This window comes from Amborella trichopoda, chromosome 2, assembly GCF_054954075.1.
Source record: "Amborella trichopoda isolate Santa Cruz 75 chromosome 2, AtrichopodaSantaCruz75HAP2 v2.0, whole genome shotgun sequence".
In the NCBI taxonomy this organism is placed as follows: Eukaryota; Viridiplantae; Streptophyta; class Magnoliopsida; order Amborellales; family Amborellaceae; genus Amborella; species Amborella trichopoda.
Genome location: NC_142337.1, coordinates 2162048 through 2185278, shown reverse-complemented (window position 1 = coordinate 2185278; position 23231 = coordinate 2162048). Strand labels below are relative to the sequence as shown.

General features: G+C 34.4%; 1 protein-coding gene across 1 annotated transcript; it reads right to left on the bottom strand.

Annotated features, from left to right (window-relative positions):
• Positions 1-7144: 7144 nt before the first annotated feature.
• LOC18427211 (uncharacterized) lies at positions 7145-13315 on the bottom strand. Its single transcript, XM_006836265.4, has 6 exons — positions 13022-13315; positions 12275-12443; positions 11339-11944; positions 9872-10373; positions 8876-8957; positions 7145-7543 (listed from the first exon to the last, which is right to left on the bottom strand). The coding sequence occupies exons 1-6, from the start codon at positions 13049-13051 to the stop codon at positions 7334-7336; spliced, it is 1599 nt and encodes a 532-aa protein (XP_006836328.2). The 5' UTR covers positions 13052-13315; the 3' UTR covers positions 7145-7333.
• Between the last annotated feature and the right edge of the window lie 9916 nt (positions 13316-23231).

The window sequence follows — 23231 nt, the reverse complement described above, 5'->3', positions numbered from 1 at the left end:
TGCATGAGACAGGGGTTAACACGTATATGCATGATATTTTGGTCTGTGGGGAGAGAGAGAGAGAGATTAGCACGTGTGTGCATGTTTCTTGGAGGGAGAGACAGATTAGCAGGTGTATGCATGTTTTTGGTGTGTGACAGTGTTGGAGAGGTTAGCACGTGTATGCATTTTTTTTGGTGTGTGAGAGAGTGTCCAAAAGATGTTTGCATTTGTTGCAAGTGAACACGGGCTGATGTGTACTGCGCATATGGATGTATGCTTGTAAATATGTAGGTATGCATTTTCCTGGATTGATTGAACGATCTCCTACTTGATTTTGTGGATATGTATCAATACATTACCTTTTATGAGAGGTGGGCAGGCTGTAAAGGGGTTAGCCTTTGCTGTCTATTGTAGAGAGAGAGAGAGAGAGAGTGTGTGTGTGGGGTCATGGTTTGGTGGGAGGTCTTTTAGGGGGTGATTCACCATGCATTATCATTTTTTGAAGGTCCAACCCTAATCTTTATGGTGTGGGTCCTTTACACATGGTATGGCCTCTTGTTGCTTTTGGTGAGTTCCATTTTCTCTCTCTTCAATGCTTGCTGCCCCAGTGACCCTTATGGTGGCCCCTTCCCTCTCCTAGCAACCCTTGCTCTAACCCTGACATATTTGTCACTTTGCCAATGATACACATCAATCTTGAATGTTACCACTTACCATGTGATTAGGGTGGCATCTAGATTGAAGCTCACTTGATTTTTGGTTGAAAATGGTGGAAATTCCAGTGCTGATATGTGAATTTTAGGTGGCCCATATTCAAGTTTACCATTATTGTCAAATTTTGGCTCTTAACTTTGCCTAAAACTATATAGTGGGTAATTTGGTTTGACACAATTTTGACCCTTGCCACATTTTAGGGGAGTTTTTAAGTCTAGCTAACCTATGTGCCAGCACCAAGATAAAAAATAAGCTTTACAAAGGCTGTCGTGATGGCTATTTCTCTTTGTGGTTCCATCAAGAGAAAAAAAGAAGGAATAATAATGTTGCCTCTGAGAGAATCAGGGTTTTAAAAATCACTGAGCAGATTCAGAATTGTTTTGAGTTGGTTGAAAATTGGTGTGTGGGTGATTCTAGTTTGAGGAGCTCTTCACTTGTGCCTCTTTCTGCCCCCCCCTTTTTATTTTCCTGTTGCATACATGCCACAATCTGACTCGGCCGAATGATCCAATCCAGGGAATTGCCCAAGTTGGACCCATCGATTTGGTGACTCAGCCGTATGATCCAATCTAGGGAATTGCTCAAGTTGGACCAATCGATTTGGATGGCTTTTCGCATGTCCTGCTCTTTTTTTTTTTTTTTTTCAAAAATCTTAGTGTACAGGCTGGCGTCATGTGACTTTCATTATGGAATTATTTCATCTCGTTTTTTAAAATAGAAAATTTTACGCCGATAAACCCCAAATATCTGTTATTTAAGAATTCTCTTTTAAAATTTAGGCAAGCTTTCTATACTTCTCCTATTGTATAAATTATATGTATTTCCTCTATCCAACTGTCGATTTTGAATAGATGGTTGAGATAGTCTCAATCACAATGTCGCATCTCAAAAATATTTTATTTTTAATTTTTTTCTCTACAAAACATTTTGACACTAAATTTTGAGCATCAACTCATCGTTTAAACTCGCACCTATAAAAAAATATTCCCAATGAAATGAAATGACCAAAATGCTTTTGGAAGTTTTAGAGGAATTATGATTTTTGTATTTTACAAAAAAATATTTTTAAATATTTTTTAGGTGCATCGTATTGAGATGATGTCACATATCAAATTCTATATTCATATAATTTGTAAAAAAAAAATTAAAAAAAAAAAACTCTTAAGGCATCTTATGTAGATCAAACTATCTGTGGTTCACTTAATCTAAATTAGACGGCTGAATAGGTTGGAGGGTGGTGGGGAGAGAATCTACTCGGATATATTCTATACGGTTGTACTTCCCTTAAATTCTTTTTATTACATTTACACCTTATATTGTCTACCATGTCCTTACTTCATATTATGAAGGTTCGAAGTTGAGTTTGGAACAACTTAAGGTATGAAGTTGTCAACTTCGGACCTTTAAGGTCCAAATAACACCGACTTTAGATTTCATCCGAGGGAATCTTCAAGGTCTAGAACTTCAAACTCAACTTTAGACGTTTAAAGTCTAGAATAGGGGCAATTTGGAAGAAAAAGAAATGGAAAAAGTGGTATGAATGTAAAAAACTATTCTTAAGTGGGATTTTTAAATAGAAAATGTTTACAAATATACCATTTACTTTAGTACAAGGATGTCACAATTACTCTTTTTTGTCAAATTTTAGATCGGGTACTTGTAAGCGTGACTAGACTCAAAGTTCTAAAAAGAAAAGGTTAATTTCTGATACACTTCAAGCCCTTCAATTTGAAATCTAATGGTTAAAAGTGATTGTGGCCTTCTTGTAACAACAGTAAATGATCCCCTAATGTATAATTCTAAATAAATATCGGTAATACGTGGGATGTTAATGTTGATTTCTCTTTTTAAAAACAGGCCTTTAAAGTAGGGTTAAAACGGCTTGTTGCCCTTTTCTAATACTTAGCTAGCACATAGTAGGCTTGGTTTGCGTTAGCGGAATGATGAGAGTTGGGTGGGTGAAGTGAAGATGTACAACTGAATTTTATGTGGTTGATGCATACCAATGAACTTGAATGAGACTAGCTTTGCTCTATGAGGTGGAATGTTTGGCAGTCAATAAACATTACACTCATGGAATGAGTGTAGTAGAGATGAGGATGTTAAGATGGATGAGTGACAAGATAAGAATGAATAGAATTCAAAATGAATACATTCGAGAAAATTTAGGTTGGCACCAATAGGCGATAAGATGTACGAGGAAGCTCTAAATCTGATGCGTTTATTTTGGCAAATAAAGCATGAAACACATACTACAAAAACACAAATAATTTATGTGGTTCATCACATAACTATATCCATGGACACAACAAACTGAAATCCACTATACCAATGAAAGTTATATCAGAGATTTTAGAACACAGAGTTAACCCTCAACAAAAACCCAGTCGAACAACCTTTTAAGCCACTCTCCTGACTAACACCACATGTCGTTTTTTCTTCTCTTTTATTTTGGCAATCATTACCAACAACACCATATAAAGACGTGAAAGCAACAAGAAACTGACTTTCTTTTTAACTAAAAGGAGAAATCACCAAAATCTCTATGGGAACCACTTATCTATAAGAAACCAACCTCTCAATTTTCAGGAGTCTAAAGGAGACACCATCATTTCAATCTTTAGGAGTCTAAAGGCGGTACTATTATAATATTTCTCTTCATAAGAAGCTCTCTTCTCTTTAAGGGGAGACCTTGCATCTCATGCACAGGAAACTCATGGCCCCCTCTCTCTCTAGAGGGGGCACACAAATTCTTTGCTCTTTCATCCCATATATATATTTAGCAATCTACACTAAATAGGAAACTTCAGGACACTTCCTATAACTGTTACATATATCTCAAAAACCAAGTGATTTATTCAAGAGTCGTATTTTTTTTAATTTCTATTTCCTTTAAAAAACCTATCAATATCAAACCCAATTCAACATAATATGGGATTTCTTTATGTGGGTGATTTTGGATAGCATCAAATCCAGACTTCGGTGTGCTGGCTATATGTGGTGCAGACCCGATAAACATGTTACGAGGTACGAGTTAGTTCAAGTTGAAGGTTAAAAAGGGGTAAATGGTAGGGTCCCAAATGACATGGTTTGAAGTAATAAAAATAAAATTGAGGACTCATGACCTCACGTAGGGTAATAGAGCTTAATGGCAGATTAAGATTCATGTAGCCGATCTCAATTAGTTGAAAAAAAGCTTTGACAATGATGATGAGAGTAGTGATGAGAGCCGTTAATTGGTATTCGTTAACAAATTATTTGCCGTCTCATTCATATTGAGAATTAATCAATGTTTAGTGGAAATACTTTGTAATCCTCAATATTTCAAAGAGCGTGTACGTTGTGCTCCTGGCGGGAGCATATATTGCACACCTACTGCATCGGTTAGAAGATCAACTAATATGAATTTTTGGGAAACATCTAAGAATTATTGGATGATTATTTTTAAATGAAAAGAACTTTTAAATATAGAGTTTTTTATACTTAGATGTCACTGTCTAAAAATTGAACAATTTTTGTTTAATCTTGGCACATTATTATTTTTCAAATGCATAGAGAATGCAATTTATTTTTATTTATTTATTGAGATTAGTCTATAACTTGAAAACTGCACATCCGTAGAATTTGGAGTCTTAAAATACTCTTAGATTAGGTTTTAACGGAGGGAGTAAATAGAAAGATAGTTATGAGAGAGCATGAAATCTTATTGAATGATGCGTAAACTATTTGAAACATCAAATTGCAACATTGAGTGTTCCAAATATCAAATTATTTCAATTGATAAGAAAAGTGTTGTTAAAAGTACTGATCATGTCGCAAATCTAAATAAGGAAAGAATTTGATGCGTAAGGAGACTTAGTTGTTGGACAATGTTCCCCAAAATGTCCGTTGGAGCCTATTTGTAACAAAATGATGCCCCCAAAAAGGTGAAATCACTGATTGAAAGATAATTTTTAAAAATATTATTTTTAAAATTTTAAATTTATTTATTTATTTTGATAATTACATTGGTAGAGATTTTCGACCCCTAGAAATTTAAATCCAAATTTCATCTCGAAAATGAATTTGGAGGGGGGACATATATAAATAGACGAGATAGCTAACAAACCAAAACTGGATCTGCCTAAATAGTATCGTGCTCTTCAGGGGGGAGTTAGTAATGTGAAAGGTTTTTATACTTCCCCTACTGTATTACTGTATAGAAGATATATATTTGCCCTCATCCAGCATACAATGCAGATTAAGTGAGTCATTTATTGTTTAATCTAGGCTAACGCCTCAAAGTATTTTATTTTTAATTTTGTTCCTACAAATTACATGAATATAAAAATTGGTACGTGCTATCATCTCAAGGGCACATAAAAAAAAAATTTAAAAAATATTTTGATAGAATACAATAACCAAAATACACTTGAAACTTTTAGGGGCATTTTAGTTATTTTATTTTTGGGAATAATTTTTTAATATATTTTTTATATGTTTAAGAGAGAAGTGGATGCCCAAAATTTGGTGTAAAAATATTTTGTAAAAAAAAGGTTAAAAATAAAATAGTATAGATACGTGACATTATGATTGGGGTCGTCTCAGCCGCCCATTCAAAACGACCAGTCAAAATGAATAGTTGGATAGGGAGAAATATATTAGCTTTATGCAGTAAGGGAAGTATAGACAACTCCCCCATTAGTTGTAATTTGGCAAAGGAAAATAATTCACCCCGTATCATATTTATGGGGTTTGGGAAATTGATCAATGTAATTGAGAAGGAAAATTATTTCATGTGTCGGGGACCGCATTTCTACATTTGCGGTCCCCGAGGTATAGAGTATCTATCTTAAAGATGGATGTAAATAGGTGGTTCATCTAAAAACAATCGAAATTAATGGTTCTAAATATTTTTTTAATAGACTTATTATTTTTAATTTTCAAAACTTACTTATTTTTTCATATTCATGATCTCTACGTTAGAGATTACATGTTCTTCAAAATTAGGTGAAAAAATTCATCTAAAAAATAGATTTTTAAGGGGTGACTCATTTCTATATGAGTCATTCGAGAAATTTAATAAGAACCCAAAAGTTGTAGGCAAAGGACAATCCCTTGTGTATGGTCTACCTACACAAATGGGCTTACCACCGTCCATTCTCAAGATGGAAGGGTGATGGTGTCCTTCCATCATGTGCACTATGGTTCCCATCCACTGTCCTTTGACAACTGATGTAGATTCCCAATTCAACGCTGTTATAGTGAGGCTGCCCTCTGTCAATCGATTTGAGATGGATTTTGAACCTAAAATCTCTTAGGTTTATTCCCTCGATCAGAGTATCATGAATCTGACAAAAAATAATTTGAGTTTTAAAATCTTTATAATAAATTATGACACACAGATCATGATATTTGCCTGTTTGGAGTTCCAAATTCTGAAATTTGAGGTGAAAATAAGCTTGTAGCAATTTAGGATGTGTTTTGGGTCCTAAATCCTTTGTCAGTGGACTCATTAAATACTTTTTCAATTATAGTTTGGCTGGTAATGTGCACCCAGTGTCCAACAATTTGAGATTGTCTATAAAGAGATCATTTATCTTTTATGCATGAAGATTATAATAATTCGTGTCTCTTAAATTTCAAAATGGGCGGTTGTAAGAGTTTCATTGAATAGACACAAAGTTACACAAAAATAATTCTTAGACTTCGTGACTCATCCCAAACCATTCAATTTGACATCTAATGAATAAAAATGATTATAACCTCCATGTATAAAAGACAAAAAGTCTCTTCGTAGACAATCCCCAATAACTTTGGGTAAAAGGTATTGCATTTTAAGGTTAGGGTTTAAACGCGTCCCTAAATGCATCTATTATATCGTGTTTACCCTTCCAAAATAAATCTTGGAGTAGAGTTGGGGATCTGAAACTTCATAGGTCTACCATCAACCATGTATTATATAGAAAATGAATTTTGAGCCTAAAAGGTTATCCATCTTGTATTTTCTTTGGATAATTCATTTCAATTATTAGTGTGGTTTATATAAAGTGTCAACCTTAAATTATCCAGGCACACCTCCAAAGCCCGTCAAAAGATATAATTTCAATAATGACATGACAATCTATTTCACATCTAGTTATGAAATTTAAAAATCAAAATATAGTATATATCGAACAAATCTACAAGCATGAAAATCTTGAGAATGATTGGTCTAGATAATGTATTACAAGATGTACTCTTTTTTAGATTTTGAAAGTCTCTTTTTTTTTTTTCTTTTCTACATCCATACATCTTAGATTGAGATGCTCCCAGCCATCAGATCTTAATCGGATTGTTGAAAATGTCTTTCATTTCATTCTTCCCCCCCCCCCCGCCCCCCGCTTCTTTCTCTCAAACATGTTAAGAATGACATATCATATGAGAAAAGACACTTAGACACATGCTTAACATGAAAATTAAAGTAATATACTCTTCTAAACTCTTAATCTCGCTCTTCAATATGGGGTCGAACATGAAAATCTCATAAAATTACAAAGTGGGTAGCTAGTTGCTTCTAAATCTGATGACATCAATAGATGATATTCCACATTTTTACAACTGATTCATTGGGATCAGTTTCAGGCCTGCTTCCCCAAATAAGAAGAGAGAAAAATCGTCAGTAGCGAGTGAACCAACTACAACAAAGGAGAGACACCGGAATTCGACCAGTGTGACGAATGTGGTCAGCTTGTCGAGCTGCTCTAATCACCTGTTGATTCCTTTTGGCTTCAGCATTTTCTCGTTTTTCTTCTGCTTCCCTCCTAGCTGCCGCCAGCTTGTTCATCAGCTTCTCATACGCCCGAGCTCTCATTTGTTCCAACTGAATCTGTATATTACAGATAATGCTAATTAAACTGGTATGTGGTATGTAATCGTATGGTATATTTCATAGGCATATAATATATAGTGTGGTATGGAATCGTACGGTACATTCCATAGGCATATAATATATAGTATAGTATATACCGGTCTTCTAAAACTCGGGCATGTCCACTGGACTCGCCCGAGTTACTCAGACTCAGCAGAGTGCCGAGGAGCTATTCCTATATTTTATCATTATTACTTATACATACTCAGCTAAGTAAGCCACGTTGGAATATATGACACTGACTCGAGACCTTACTGACTACCGAGTCCGACCTTGTTCATGAACATTGGTATATACTACTACATAATAGTCATTCTACTTTATACTGAATAGTACATACTATTTTATATATTGTAGTCATACTGATAGTCATATACTGATAGTCATTACTACATACTCTTTTATATATTTCATATACTGCTCACTGGAGAAAGTTATATAGTATAAATGTTATATGGTATGGTAAATTGTATGAAAAGATATACTATGACATATGATCTCAGGAACAATAAGGTAGTTGACATCATCGCCATCTAATCAATGGACAGTCATGAAGACTGGTATGTACCAGTGAATTAGTGACATTTTTGAGGGACGCAGTCTCCCTCCATCTCCATCAAAACCATTGATGGGACGGTGAGGAGCCATACTGTTACCACTTACCATGATCACGCGGTTTTGTATTGGTTATATTGTAGATGATAATATGGCACACCAATGGTATGAGGTGCATGGATGTTGTGGTGCACGGTGCACTACGGGGGCATCAGCTATATCTGTTATCGGTGACAGATGGAAGAGCTTAGTCGTAACAAAGGTGAACCACAGGTGAATTTCCATTGTTCATCACTGGGTGAACAACCGCAGAGCTAACCATTTATATTCTCCATGGTTGTATAGCATACCATCTCAATCTACAAGTAGTTTGTGTTTCTTTGCATATTATGAAAAGAAAATGGTGATGACGACGACAGAGATTTTATTAGGAAGAATGATAATAACAAGTACATATTTCCTTCAATATAGAAAATTATGGTGGATGTTGTGTGTGTATGTGCGTGTAAACATGTTTAAAAAGCACCCCAATTTGTTCCCCCAATGATAATAACATGGAAAAAAGGAGATCTGATTTATCATAATAAGAAATAGAAAGATGGCAAAGTTGGGCAACAAGTCATGCTAAACAAACAACTGCAACTAAATACCAGTTTCTACAATTATGGTAAAGTGATAACTTATGCCTATTACTGTAAGTATAAAAATTTGCAAGTAGTGAGTGGCATAGAGTACCTCAATTCTCCTCATTTCAGCTTCTGTTTTGGCTTTCTGGTGAGCCTCCCATGTTTGTATTTTGATTTCTTCACGCTTGTATCTGGAAAATTTAAATTACTGAGTATTATTATTGACTGCAAGCTACGTATTTATTTATGCTGCAGAGAGACCAATTCCAGCAGGGAGAGCGTACTCAATAATTGTAATGGACTATGGGAAGCAGCAGTCCTCAGGGATTATGGACATGTCCCATGAAATGATGGATTGAGGGAGAGTATGGCCCAACAGAGTGGCCATGACTTTAATGGTGGATCCTACTCTCTTGCTATCACTATCCATTCAATTGGACAGTAATGACCCCGATGGACTATGTCTATGTTTTTTCAACTCTTCATTGGACTATAGTATAATTAAACTTTCAAATAAAACTGAACCTTTTTCAGCACAACCACACCGGTATATTCTAGCAACAATGATCAATGGTTTTGCGAGTTGAAAATCTTGTATTCTATTTCCAAGCTATAACAAATACTACAACTTTACCTCTTATTTGGAAGAGAAAGCATACCATATTCCAAAATGTTATGGTATACAGCATTCCAGAGGGCATTCAGCATTTTTCATCAACCTATGATGTTTCAAATTCATGTTTTAAAAATCCCTAATCCTTTAATGGAACAAATTTCAGAAATTCTTTAGTGTCATTGAGATATTATTCAAACAACAGATTCTGAAGAGCGAATTTTTAATTTTTCTGTTCTGTAAAGTATGCATGGATAACACAGTTGAAAAAACTTGGGAAGTTATTGTTATATGTAAGCAATTTTCGTCCTACATAATAAGTTGCCAGTTTACATTTGCTTCATTGTGTGTTCTTCTTTTCATGCCCTTACTTTTGAAATGTCCTTGCTTTCTTAATTTGCACAGAGAGAGAGAGAGAGCCCAGTCATATGACAAATTCGCTAAACAACCAAGAAATTCCAACGGGATCAGGGGAGCCATATCTATGTATACCTGGCATTATGCTTTGTATTTTCAGCTTCCTCCCACTCTGATGCACGCGCTCTGAACATTCTCTCTAGAAGTTCACTTTCATCCATGGTCTTGAGAGACTCAGAAGCACGATGGTCCTCTTCTTCTTTGCTTGCCCAAGCTGCAATGTTCATCTTTCCTAGCTGCATACCAAGTGCCATAATCTCTCTCCTAGTCTTCAAATGCAATTCTCTTTCAGATAACTCTCTCTTGTGATAATCTAAATTTTGAGCTAACTCTTGACCAGTTGTCTCTCTTGGAGAACTAGCAGGTTCAGCTCTTCCTGGTGTAGAAGGAAGAGAAGAAACAGGGCTTCTTATTGGTGTTGTAGCTTTAGTAGGAGTACCAGTCCTTGAAGGCTCTTGGCTAGCACTTGGGGTCATCTCTGTTCCCATATCTCTCATACACACCGATTTCACAGCTGCTGAAACTTCGGAGTTACTGGTTTCAACTCCATTGTAATGGAAATACGGTCCTTGATTAGCTGTAAAAATTACAAATTGAGGTAAGAATCTGAGGTTCTTATGGTTGAATAGACTACCGTCCGATGCACAAAGGAAAACTGTCATTCATTGGGTTCATGACTGTTCGATGAAATGATGAACGGTGATAAGGAGAGCAAGTGGGACCCACTGTTGTGGCCATGGCCTGTTCTGGTGGCCCCTGCCCTTTGAGTGAAAAAAATGAGTGATAACACATCACAATTGAACAAAAAAGAACAAAAAAGAAAAGGTCTTGGCCAATGACATAACGGTCATCAAGAAAATTCATTTTCTGGGTTCTTACAGTTGAATAGACTACAGTCCGATGCACAAAGGAAAGCTGTTATTCATTGGGTTCATTACTGTCAGATGAAATGATGGACAGTGATAAGGAGAGCGAGTGGGCCCCTGGTCTGGTGGCTCCCTCCCTTTGAGTGAAAAAAATGAGTGACAACACATCAGTATTGAACAAAACAGAAAAGGTCTGGGCCAATGACATAACGGTCATCAGGAAAATTTCAATGGAAAATGAAAAATTACTGGAAAAATGTTATTGCCTTAATGAAAGTCAGATTCTATAGGCAGGCGTAGGTTGCTCTGCAAAAATATTCTGTCGAATAAAAATATTGAAGAAAACAGAGCAACAACCTAAGAACAAGTATTCTTATGCATTGGTCCAAAGAATATAATAATTTTAGAATGTAAATTTTATTCCAACCAAATCTATCAATTTGAGTTTGCTTATGGGTTAAAATTCAATATTTCACATTGAAAGTTTACTATAATCTTAGAGAACAGAGCAAAGACATATCACATAAACAAACCACTTGTATCCATATCACATAATCGATTCAAGCACAGTAACTAAAATTACTTCGGAGTCTTAAAAAATATGACATCAAATTCCATTTCAAAGAGATATTTTAACTAAGCAATACACAAATCAATCAGATAAAACCCCACTTACTAGCTGCACCTGAAGTCCTCTCTATATGAACCGGAGGCCTAACTTCAGATACGGATAGTTCTGAATCAAATTTCTTTGTCACCAAAATATGGGAAAGGAGAACCTTTTGGTCTGAAGCCATGGCTTCTGGTGCCACCCTTGTTGCATGAATCCCTGATTGCTTGGTCACCTGACCCTGAAATGAATTCTTCTTAATTGGATTTGTATTTATAGTGGGATGATATTGAACTCTTGGTTTGTTAATAACCCATTTCTCCGCATCAACCCACTTCGAGCTGGAGCTTGAAGTCCTAGTCAATGGCCCCAGTGATGATTTTTGACCTCCTTTCTCTTCTTTGTAAAACTCGAAACTAGAGTAATTGGTGCTTTCTTCATTATAATCTTCTGAGTTTCTCACTGAATGATGGACTAAATCCAAGTTACTGTTAGACCCAACTGTGTCACTAATAAGTCTTGCAGAATTCTGAACCCTGAAGTGAACTGGTTCACTTTCCTTGGTTTGGACTTCCTTCTGATCAACTGGGCTTGAATCAAGAAAACCCTCCTCATTAGTGAGGGCTATGGAAGAGTAGTGGGGTTGGCATTCTTCGAGATCATTTGATGCACCTGATTGGAGTTTTAAAACAAATTCATAAGAAGAAAAATCCCAAATTGTTGAATTTTGAAACCCACGAAATAAAAGAAAAATGATAAAATGCTTATAACCACTAAAAACAGTCACTCATTCATGGAAGACAAGTACACAAGTTCTAACTCCAAAGCCCCACATTCTAGAAATTTGAATTAGTAACTGCAAGCATGCAATAGAAATAAAAGAAGGGCAATAATCAGTGGTTTATGAAGAGAAATAGAACAAAGTCCTACCTACAGGAGAGAGAGGACCCTGTTTCAAGTTGAAATAAAATGCTAAACTTGAAGTGAAAAATAACTGCTTACATGGCTCACATAGTTCTTCACCATCTCCTTTCAATAAGCTGTTTCTAGCAAATTCTGAGTCCTCAAACTTAGTAGGAGATGTTCTTGATGAATCACTCCCTCCTTCCTTCCTCTTATTTTGAGATCCCAATAGTTTAAGCCTTATTTTAGTAGGAGAACGTGTTCCTCCCTATATTCAGGAAAGGGGGCAAATTTACACAATCAAATTTCCATCAACTATCATTTCAAGAGTGTCAAGAGAGAGAGAGAAAAAACTTTCTTCCAGACCACCTTAAGCAAACCAGAGAGAGAGAACAACCTTTTACACACCAATTTAAATAAAACTCACTAAGAGATAGGCCAAAACTCCATGAAAACCACCCTGAGAGAAGGAAGTGATAAGCCAAGACTCCATGAAAACCACAGTAGACGAGAAGCTAAAAGCCCAAAACTCCATGAAAACCAGAGAGAGAGAGAGAGAGAGAGAGAGAGAGAGAAAGTCATGGGGAAAACCAATGTGCTCCTGACCTGACCAAATTAAGCAAAAGCTGCGAAACCATTAAGATTAAGAGATAGGACAACTCCATGAAAACCACAGTATAACTGTTTTCTCTACAACCAATCAGAGCCCCTCTACGAAGTAACAACCCAGAACAAATCAAAGAACCCAAGTTCACCACATGGCCCAAATGATTTCAAATAGAGAAAAGATAGACAACTAAACCACTTGCAAACTCAATGGCTGTAATGTCTTAACTGTTGAAGTACCTGCACTTTGTGTATCCTCTCGTAGTCCATTGAAGCTGGCCTCACAGAGAGAGAGAGAGTACTGAGTTGCAGTTCTAGCGGTTGCTCAATGTAGTATGTACTCAGAGAGAGAAAGAATAGCGATTCACAGGGTTGCACTTCTTCCGGGTGGTCTGTGTACTAGAGAGAGAGAGAGAGAGAGAGAGAGTTGTATTATTATATATGGCACATGCTTCAGAGTGTTACAGAGAGATGACAAATGCAGTGAAGGGTGTAGAAAGAGATGGCAAATGCTGTCAAGAATGTAGAGAGAGATAGAACAGATGGCAAATGCAGCAAGAGAGAGAGAAAGAGCAAATGCAGCAGGACTGGAGAGAGAGAGACAGGGGGGAGAACTCGGCGAGTTTTTGGAATACCCCGCCAATTCAGCGCCAGCTCCAGTTCTGCATATGATAAAGAAAAATAGTTCTAATTTTTTCCATTTTTGTTCAAGGAATTTTTCTAAAATTTTCCATTAATGTATAATAGCAATTTTTTGCACTTTTTTTCTCTTTTAAATGACAATTCTATTTCCAAATTTCTATCACAAGGAGATATTAGTTATATCACACAAATGATCATTTATAGTGTGAAGAAATGAAGCATTTAATTTTAAATTTTAAACATACAATATTATTAGAGGGTGACAATAAAGTTGAAGCATAGATTATTGTACCTTTCATTATTTATAGGGAAAAGTTAATTTAGAGCGAGGATCTATATATTTTTTTTCTTATATAAAAATACGTTTTATATTTTTCGCACAATATGTCACAAAACATTATTGTCTATTAAATTTCAAATTGATGATTGTAAGAGTGGCAATGACTACACTCAAAATTCAAAACAAAAATTCTTGGACTTCATGCGACACCCCAAACTAATTAATTTTAACATCTAATGCCTAGCATCGATTATGATGTTTTTGTAACATAGCTAAATGGTCTCATAGTATACAATCCCAATAGATAGTATAAATGAGAATTTCATAAATCCAATAAAAAGGAGTTTCGAGTTCTAATAGTCTATTTTGGATTGAGAGCATATACTACCTCAATCAAAAGACCTACTAGGGACTTCTTTTTTTTCAATCTTAAATTTTGGGAACTAGCTAAGAATCACTAGATGATTATTCTCTAAAAACAAATTTGAAATTATAATTTTTTAGCACTTAGATCTCAAACTCTAAGAATTGGACAGTCTTTGAGACATTTTTTTTTTTATGTGCATAGATGTGCAATTAGATTATTATTATTTGGTTATTGAGGTTAATCTATAGTTGAAAAGGTCATTTCCTCAAATTGGGGCCCTAAAATTAAGGCTAAATGAGGTTTTACCTTACGGAGTAAATGGACACTATACTCCTACACGAGTATAATGTTTTGTGGCTTTTGTATTTTTTGAATGCTCATCTTAATTTTTGTAGAAAGTTCGATCTGCATGGCGTGTGGGACGTCCAAATTTACAGATTTGAGGCAGAAATGGATTTACAATTGCTTAGGGGATTTGTTGAGTTTTGAATCCCTCGAAAACCAGGTAGATGCATGAGGCGGTTCAATACTTTTGAAGGAAAATAGAGGGAGTTGATTTAGAAAGATAATTATGCCTCGTTCTCAATAAAGCTATGCAATAGTGTTATCCGCATGGGACTTGCCAATTATGAGGGTTTGGGCTAAGTTAAAATTGGATGGTTGAGCTGATTGGATTGAATTTTTAAATATTGAAAAAAAAAAACATACCAAGAGTAATTTAAAAGCATGATCTACATTACAAAAAATTGCCCAACTTTGTTTTAATCAACTATATTGATTAAAATCAGTTGGCAACCAACCAATTTCCGATCAAGCATCAATTTTGACATATTTTCTACCACATACAATAGTACTTCAGATCAAGGATTGGCTAAAGCACCAGTCAGATCAAAGATTGGCTAAAGCACTAGTAGGTGGTTCGACTAGTAGAATCAAGTGATCCGATCCGGCCTTCATAACTATCCTATACAATGCAATAATTATTCCAATCCTTGAATTATTATGGGGTTGAAAAAATATTAAGTGTAGGCCAGGCCTTTTAAGGTACATACAGTTTTCTTTTCAGTGCATGTTTTTAGAGTTAAGGTACACACCAGTTCTTATAAACTGAAAACATGATATGATAGGGTACATATTTTCTCAATAAACGCTAATACCTACCCAAAAATTTCTACAAGAATATTAAAGCCACTAAATTGATTCATGATGCCATCCTTGGTAGGTGGGTTTTCTATGTCATTATATCTATATAATATTTTGAATAAAATGTTGCAAGAAAATAGCTATGCATTAAAGCCAATCTAATTTTTCAAGTAGGGATTAAAGGCCAAAGTTTATATAAGGGTGAGGCCCTAAGGTGCACTTCAAAAATTCACTAGAAGATGCTATTTTGATGTTAAAAAATCCTTAAATCAATCATCTCGACCTCTATATATATGGACATGAGAAAAAATAGATTTCAAGTTTTTCAAATAGTGTATCTTGTAACACTTTTTCTAGACTGTTAATTTTTAAGATTTTCAAGTGTTCATAGATATGTTTGATGTACAACATCTTTTAAGCTTTAAGTTTTATAATTAGAGATAAAAATAACTTTTCAAGCTATTACAAAGATTTCGTACTTAACCAATATCTTTTGATACTATTTGAAAGTATGTCTTAGTTTGATTGTTTAGGGCCTCAACCTTATACAAAACATACCCTCTCCAAAAATGAAATAAAAAAAGGACACGGTTTCTATGCGGCTAGCCTGCATAGTCTAAAAATGCCGGCTTGGTAATAAATATTTTTTTTAAATATAATTTTATCTCAATTTTTAGAGAATATATAATTTTTAACATGGAGATCATGAATATGAAAATATTGTTTTTAAAAAAAAACTAAAAATAATAATTATATTAAGAAAACATTTGGACAGTTAGTTATACTTGTTTTTAGATGGACCACCTATTTGCATCCATCTTCAAAATGGATGCTTTATACCTCTGGACTGCATATTATAAAAATGCAATCCAGCCCGCATGAAACAATTTTCCATAACAAGATCTCCGAAAAAAAGTTTCTAAGTCTTGTCAACCTTCATAGGTTAAATGCCTTGTCAAGAGATATGACATAACGCTACGTCCCAGGCTCAATTTCTACCCGGGTAAGGCCCTCTCCTTAATAACTCACCCAAAAAAAAAAAAAAAAGGAGACACAGCAAAGAATTGGTGTTAAAAGAGATTGAGATAACGCTACGTCCTAGGCTCAATTCCTACCCGGGTAAGGCCCTCTCCCTACTAACTCACCCAAAAAAACAAAAAAAAAAGAAAAAGAAAAGAAAAGAAAGAGACACAGCAATTGGTGTTAAATGAGATTGGGAAAGTGTTTGGTGGAAACGCGGGCTTACAAAGGCTGAATTTCAAATATCAGGAAAATGATGAAAACATTGTAGATCTGTCTCCTATTATGAATCAAACGAAAAGCATGAAAGGCCTTTAAGTTATAAAAATGATTATGGATTTTTTTATATCTTCATAGGTCTACTATATTTGTATTGTTTTTTAAGCTTTAAGGGTTACAGTCAAGGGCGAAATAAACACTTCAAAATATTTCGACATTGAATTTTCATTTATAGGAAATTTATCTTAAGATCCATTAGAGACAAAGTATTTAACATTTTGATTATTTGTAACTATTCCAATTCGCGTAATGTGGATTTTAATTGTTCATCTCTCAAAGTTGATAGTTTTCCTTTTATGTGACTTAAAATTTCATAAAGCCATGGGGAGAGAGGGAGTGAGAGAGAGACAGAGGTACATGGGCCTAAAAGATGAATTATTTATTTGTTATTTTATTTGATTTTAATTTAAAAATCCATCAAGTATACATGATCATGAGTTGGAATAGCCGAAGGTTAAAGTTTTGATAAGCCAACAATTCATCCATTTACATGTGCCCCTTCTTCAAAACCCATTATAGAAATGGAATTTGGATCCAATATTTTAGGGGTCAAGAATCTCAACCATAAAAAACACAAATATAAAAAAGAAAAATAACTATTAAATTTGTAAATGACAAATTTTACCATATTTATCGAGAATGGACGTGATTGGTGGTCTGACCGATCAAACCGCCGACAACGTCTTGGTCGGTCTTGTCCAAATTAAAAACCTAGCTTGATGAAAAACACCGGTCAAAAGCATTCGAATCGGCCATTTTCGACTAGTTTGAACAACCCAATAAAGTTGACCAATGTTTTTTTAAAAAAAAATTATTCATATTGCTTTTATATTTTAAAATCTAGTCAAATTGGTTGACTAGTAGTCAGAGTGATATTAATTAAACTAATGCCTCCACTAGTTCGGCGATTGTTCCGATCCTAATAACAATTATTTTCTTTTTTTCAACACCATTCATTTTGAATTTTGGTAGGGCACCATTTTTTGAAATCCATCTTAAAAATGGATGTTTAATGAGTGAGTGGACACAAATAACTGTCCCAATCACATACTTTTGGATAGTGGAAAATGAAAAATGATTAAATTGTAAGCAAATTAGAAGTATATTAATAAAAGAGAAATGATATTGTGAGACCCTCCCACATCCATATGTGTAGACCCTCCTGCATCTATATGTGTAGGACTTCAAAGGATCATCATTAAATTTAACTCAAATATCTAGAAAAGTCAAATCTTCCACCATGTAATCACTTTTCTACATATCTATGTCAAATTTAATAGTGATCATTTGAAATCCTACACACATGAATGTAGGAAGGTCTCCTAGGATCATTACCCTAAAACAAATCTCTCGAAATAGAAAATATATGTTTCCAAATAATCCGAGAATCAACCACACCCACAAACAAAGAATCGCACGTGCAAGTGGGTCCGTAACCTTATATCTCTCCCCCTCTAATAAAAACTTAGGTTTCATACTACTATGGGAGTGTACTATCAATATACTCCCTCGGGAAAAACTTACATTAGAAATGCCTTTAGATCCCAAATTTTGGGGATGTGATATCTAGAATCCAGCAACAAAATTAAAAAAAAGAGAAAGATTAACTCACACTCTCCATCTATAAGAAATAAAAAAAGTTTATATAAAGATGAAGCCCTAAACAATCAAATTAAAATGCACTTCAAAAATTCACTAAAAGAGGTTGTTTCGATGCAAAAAAATTATTAATTAGATCATCTCGATCTCAATATATATGGACATGAAAAAAAATAGATTTCAAGTATTGAAAATAGTGCATCTTGAATTGTATTATCTAAACCGTCAATTTTCTTGATTTTCAAGTGTTCATAGTTTTGTTCGATCTACAGTTTTTTAAAATCTTTAGGTTTTATAATTAGATATAAAAATAAAATTTAAAGCCACTACAAAGATTTCTAATCCTGAAACATGTTTTGATACTATTTAAAGGTGCATCTTACTTTGATTTGTTGCGGTTTTAGCCTTACACAAACTACACCCTAAAAAATGAGCATCGCGAACCATTGGAGGGAATGATTAAGAACTTATAATCCAATTTTTTTTTTTGAAAAGAATCATCTAGTAATAATTAAATAGTTCTCAAAATTTTGAATCAAAATAAATCTCCGAAATAAATGTTTTGCCTGATGGAGTAAACGTATATAATGCTCCCGGAGGGGCAAAGTGTACCCTCTCAAAACTTATTAAATATTTATTTATTTTGAGTAATTTCATTTCTCAATAAATCGCCGAGTTTTCCGCGAGGAATAGTGAGCGAGTCCTTTCGTCCAAATTCGTCCTTAAAAAAGATTCAGTCAAACGTAGTTCCCAATAAGTCTGATTCCTAAAATTGTTTTTTATTTTTAATTATGGAATTTAATGTTTAAGTATTATATTTGTCAGGTCACGGAATTCTATAATGTGACCCTTCATGCTCAAATATGATTATTTTTCATTAAAATTTTATATTATTTTTTAACAATTCCCATAACCATAATCCATTACTATTGGTTGAAAAACTTCAAAAATTAATGGCCCTTACTTACGGCTGATGTAACTTAGAACCTGCACATATTTATTTGGCTTGAGGTTACTTTTCCTTTAGTGGGGAAAAGTTAATATAAGTGTGAGGCCCCAAAGAATCAAATTAAGGGACGCCTTAAAATTTATTAAGAGATTTTGTTTATGATGTTCAAAATTATTTAAATTGATCATTTCGACCTCAAGATATATGGACATAAAAAAAATTAAATTTCAAGTTTTAGAAATAATGCATTTTGCAATATATTATTTTGACGGTCAATTTTCAAGATTTTGAAGTGTTTATAGTTCTGCTCAATCTACACTATATAGATTAGGAGTAAGGGTTCTGAAAGTATTAGTGGGATGGTGTTAGTTGTGGGAATGAAAACCACAACATGATGAGCTTTAAATTTTATATTTAAAGATAAAAATAAATTTTGAAGCCGTCATAAAGATTTTTATTACTAAAATAATATCTTTTGACACTATTTGAAGGTGCACCTTGCTTGTTTAGAGTTTCGGCATTATACAAACCACATCATTAGTGTGAAAATATCTCCTTCAACCCTTCTCTATTTAGGTGGATTTTCTATCTTATGTCTCAATTGGATGGCTTTTCTTTCTAATCCCCCATTCACTCACACACACACTCTCTCATTTGGATAATTAAAGTGGGGATGACGAGTCCCTATCCGTTTTTTTCAAATAGTTTAAGAGTTAAAGTTTTTGAATGTGTTAGCAGCGTTGTGTTGGTAAAATAAAAACCATAACATGATGACTACGTTGTCGGGGCGCTACCACCATGACCCCAATCTCTCTCCCTACAAAGTCTATGGAAGAATTCCGCTTCTCTCTCTCTTCCCCTATATATCTCTTTGTATATGCAAAGAAAAATTCCATCCATATAAAGAAAAGCCAAAAGATATTATATTTCTCCTAGATTATACTGTTACCCCCTCACTGTAAAACTTTTCTAAGATTAATTTTGGGGATGCAACAACCTCTTCAGCCCACAAATTAACTTCAATAAAAAAAAATCTTAATTGCATCTCACTTAGAAAAAAATACAGTCTCAAGATTAAAAAGAGACCATCCAATTTTCAGAGGATGAGATCTAAGTGTTAGAAAAGTCAAATTTCAAATTTTTTAACAATGATCATCTGGTGATCCTTAAGAAAGTCTTTTAACTGAGGGAGTAGATATACACTATGCTCCAATGAAAGCATATAATACGTGCTCCAGCAGCCAATTCCATGAAAAGGCCTTAGTGCTGAGCATTACAAAAAAAAAAAGCTCTTGATGAGGGGCTTGTTTTCCGTCTCACTCTTTTCCCCCATTTCTGTCTCCCCACATTTTGGTTTGAAATCGGAATGCCGGATTGTATTGGTGTTGAGTCAATTGATGAAGGAAACGACAAACCAAGCTCGTTTCAATTAGGGTATTAGCGATGTGACTCGCTAAAGTTTTTGGTGACCCGAAGCCAACCCGTTCTATTACCTGCCCTATTTTTGTACCAAGGGTGGCAACAGGTCGGGTCCGGTCTAGCCGATCTAAAAAATAAAATATTTATATATTTAATTATATTTAAAAGTATTTCATATATTAAGACCCAAAAAATATTACCAGATCCAGATCCGAATAGTATTCGGGTCCAAGATTTGAACCCAAAACTGATCTGCTGGTTTTAATTTTTGAACTCATACCCAAACCCAGATCAAGTCTATCCCTCGGCTCCGGAGTCTGATTCGAGTCCATTGCGACCCCATAGTGCCAACGATACTTAGATCGATGACTTGGGGATGGCTCAAAAACTACTTTCTAGAGAAAATGGAAAGACCAAGAAAAGCAACTCGTGGAGATTGTGTGGGCCTTTGGGACCACTTGGGGAAAATGACTACTAGCCTTTAATCAATCGCCTCGATCAACTCAGCAAATTTTAAAAAAATTGAATAAGAGTGTAGAAAGATTAAACCAGGTCTAAGAACCCAAATCATTCTAAAAATTAATATTTTTAATATATTGACTTAATGTGATCATGGGGTGAACATGTTGGAGTCCTAATTTAAGGTCTTGGTGTGATTTTTAAAACCCTGGCCTTGACATTTGATCTTTCAATGCCCTATGGTAATACTTGGTCTTGGTACTACTATTTTAATCATAAATAAATAATCTTTGCTACGCGATCGAATTTTGATAAAAATGACAAGTTATTAAAGATGATATTGTATTTGATTACTTTGCATTATAAATTGAAATATTGTTTTATTTTATTATTTTTAGTAACCATAGAAAATTCACCAAAAAATATTTACATGTATCATATAACTCATTTTTTAAGTTCATTTTTTAGGCAAATATGAAATTATCAACTTTTTTCTATCCCAAAGGTTTTTATGGCACTCACAAATTCCTAACCCATTTCTTTTTTTCAATTTCTTTAAACCAAAACCAAAGTAATACTCATTTTCTTCTTAGGACAACTTGAAGAGCAAATTAGTAGTATGTCTCTTGCTTGTAAATTTTTCCTTGGATATCTAGACTTTGAATGTCAGTGGGAGACATAGAAGATATTTAGGAGTTCCATTGAATAATCAAGGACTTACTATTGGACAAAGGAATGATTCTTGAAGAAAGCAACAAATGGATGCAACTTTATCACTAGACAGGAAAATATGAGGATTAGCTTTAAAATTTCATCTGGCCCGACCATCTTATGATTCATTTTATGCTATGATTATTCTTTTGAAATGTTAATATGGGATAAATGAAGCTTTATAGACGTCACGTTGTGGCACCAACCACCCTGTCCACCTCTGCCTATAGGCAATTCTCGATTTTTCTAATACGATATTATTTACAACAAATGAAGTTTGATCAAGTTTAGAGAAATCACAAATTCCAACTATTAGCTAAGGTAATCTTTCTCATATAGATGGATATTGCTGGTATGGTTTTCTAAACAATTTTTTGAATAATTTTTGTGTTCTCATAATTTTGATGGTATCTTTCCAATAACTCAACGATATTGTCAATGTATCTTTGATGTTTTGAAAGTATTCTCAATATTTTCAAAGGCCAGTTTGTCAAAATACTTGTGACGGATCAACAATTTAACATTTTAGTCATATCGGTTGATTACACATCAAAATACCTATCAAAATACATCACATAATTTGGAATAGTTACAAATATATAAAATGTTAAATAAGATGTCTCACATGGGTCATTATCATCATCATCATTTTAGTCTTTTCCAATTATTTGGGGTCGACTACATGAATCCTAGTTCTCCATTATGCTCTATTAAATGTCATATACTCAGTGAAGTCATAAATCCTCATATCTTTTCGGATTACTTCTAACTACCTCCTTTTAGGCCTATCCCTTGTCCTTTTGAGTCCTTCCGCTTGAACTAATTCACACCTCCTACCACATATGACCAGCCCACCTAATCTACTCTCTCTCATTCTATTGCCTATTAGTGCCACGATTAAATTCTCTCGAATATATTTATTGTAAATTCTTTCCTTTCTTGTCTTGCTACTCATCCATCTCAACATCTTAATCTCTACTACATTCATTTTTTGGGTATATTGTTTTTTGTCTGCCCAACATTCCGCCCCATAGAGCAAAACTGATCCAATCGTTGTCCTATAGAACTTGCCCTTTAGCCTCATTGGTATGCGGCGATCACATAAAATTCCAGTTGCACATCTCCACTTCGTCCACCCAACCTTAATTATATGTACGACATCTTCCTCAATCTCTCTATTTTCATGGACTATTGATCAAATATATCGAAAGTGCAGCCTTTTTTGTACTTCATAGCTGTCAATCTTAACTACTTCCTCGTCTCTATTCCTATTATTACTAAATTTATACTCCACATATTCTTTTTCAGTCCGACTAATTTTAAAACATTTGGATTCTAGAGCATCCTTCCAAAGTTCTAACTTTGTGTTGACGTCGTTTCAGATCTCATCAATCAAAACTATGTATATGCCTCGCATGGGTATTTTGTTAAATTTTTCTTTTCAAAATATTAGTTCTCCTATTTGTGATAATAGAATAAACAAATAATCAAGCATGTAACTTGCCCAGAAGAAAATTATGAAACATGTACCTTAAATAAATACATTTTGAAGCATGATTTTGAAATTTTTTCAATGAATTAC

Excerpts from the sequence above, each read along its gene's own strand:
- LOC18427211 (XM_006836265.4), bottom strand. The coding sequence starts at position 13,051 with ATGGACTACGAGAGGATACACAAAGTGCAG. Across the intron at positions 8,958-9,871 it reads AATACAAAGCATAATGCCAG|ATACAAGCGTGAAGAAATCA; the intron begins GTATACATAGAT and ends TAAATTTTCCAG. Across the intron at positions 7,544-8,875 it reads CTGAAATGAGGAGAATTGAG|ATTCAGTTGGAACAAATGAG; the intron begins GTACTCTATGCC and ends TGTAATATACAG.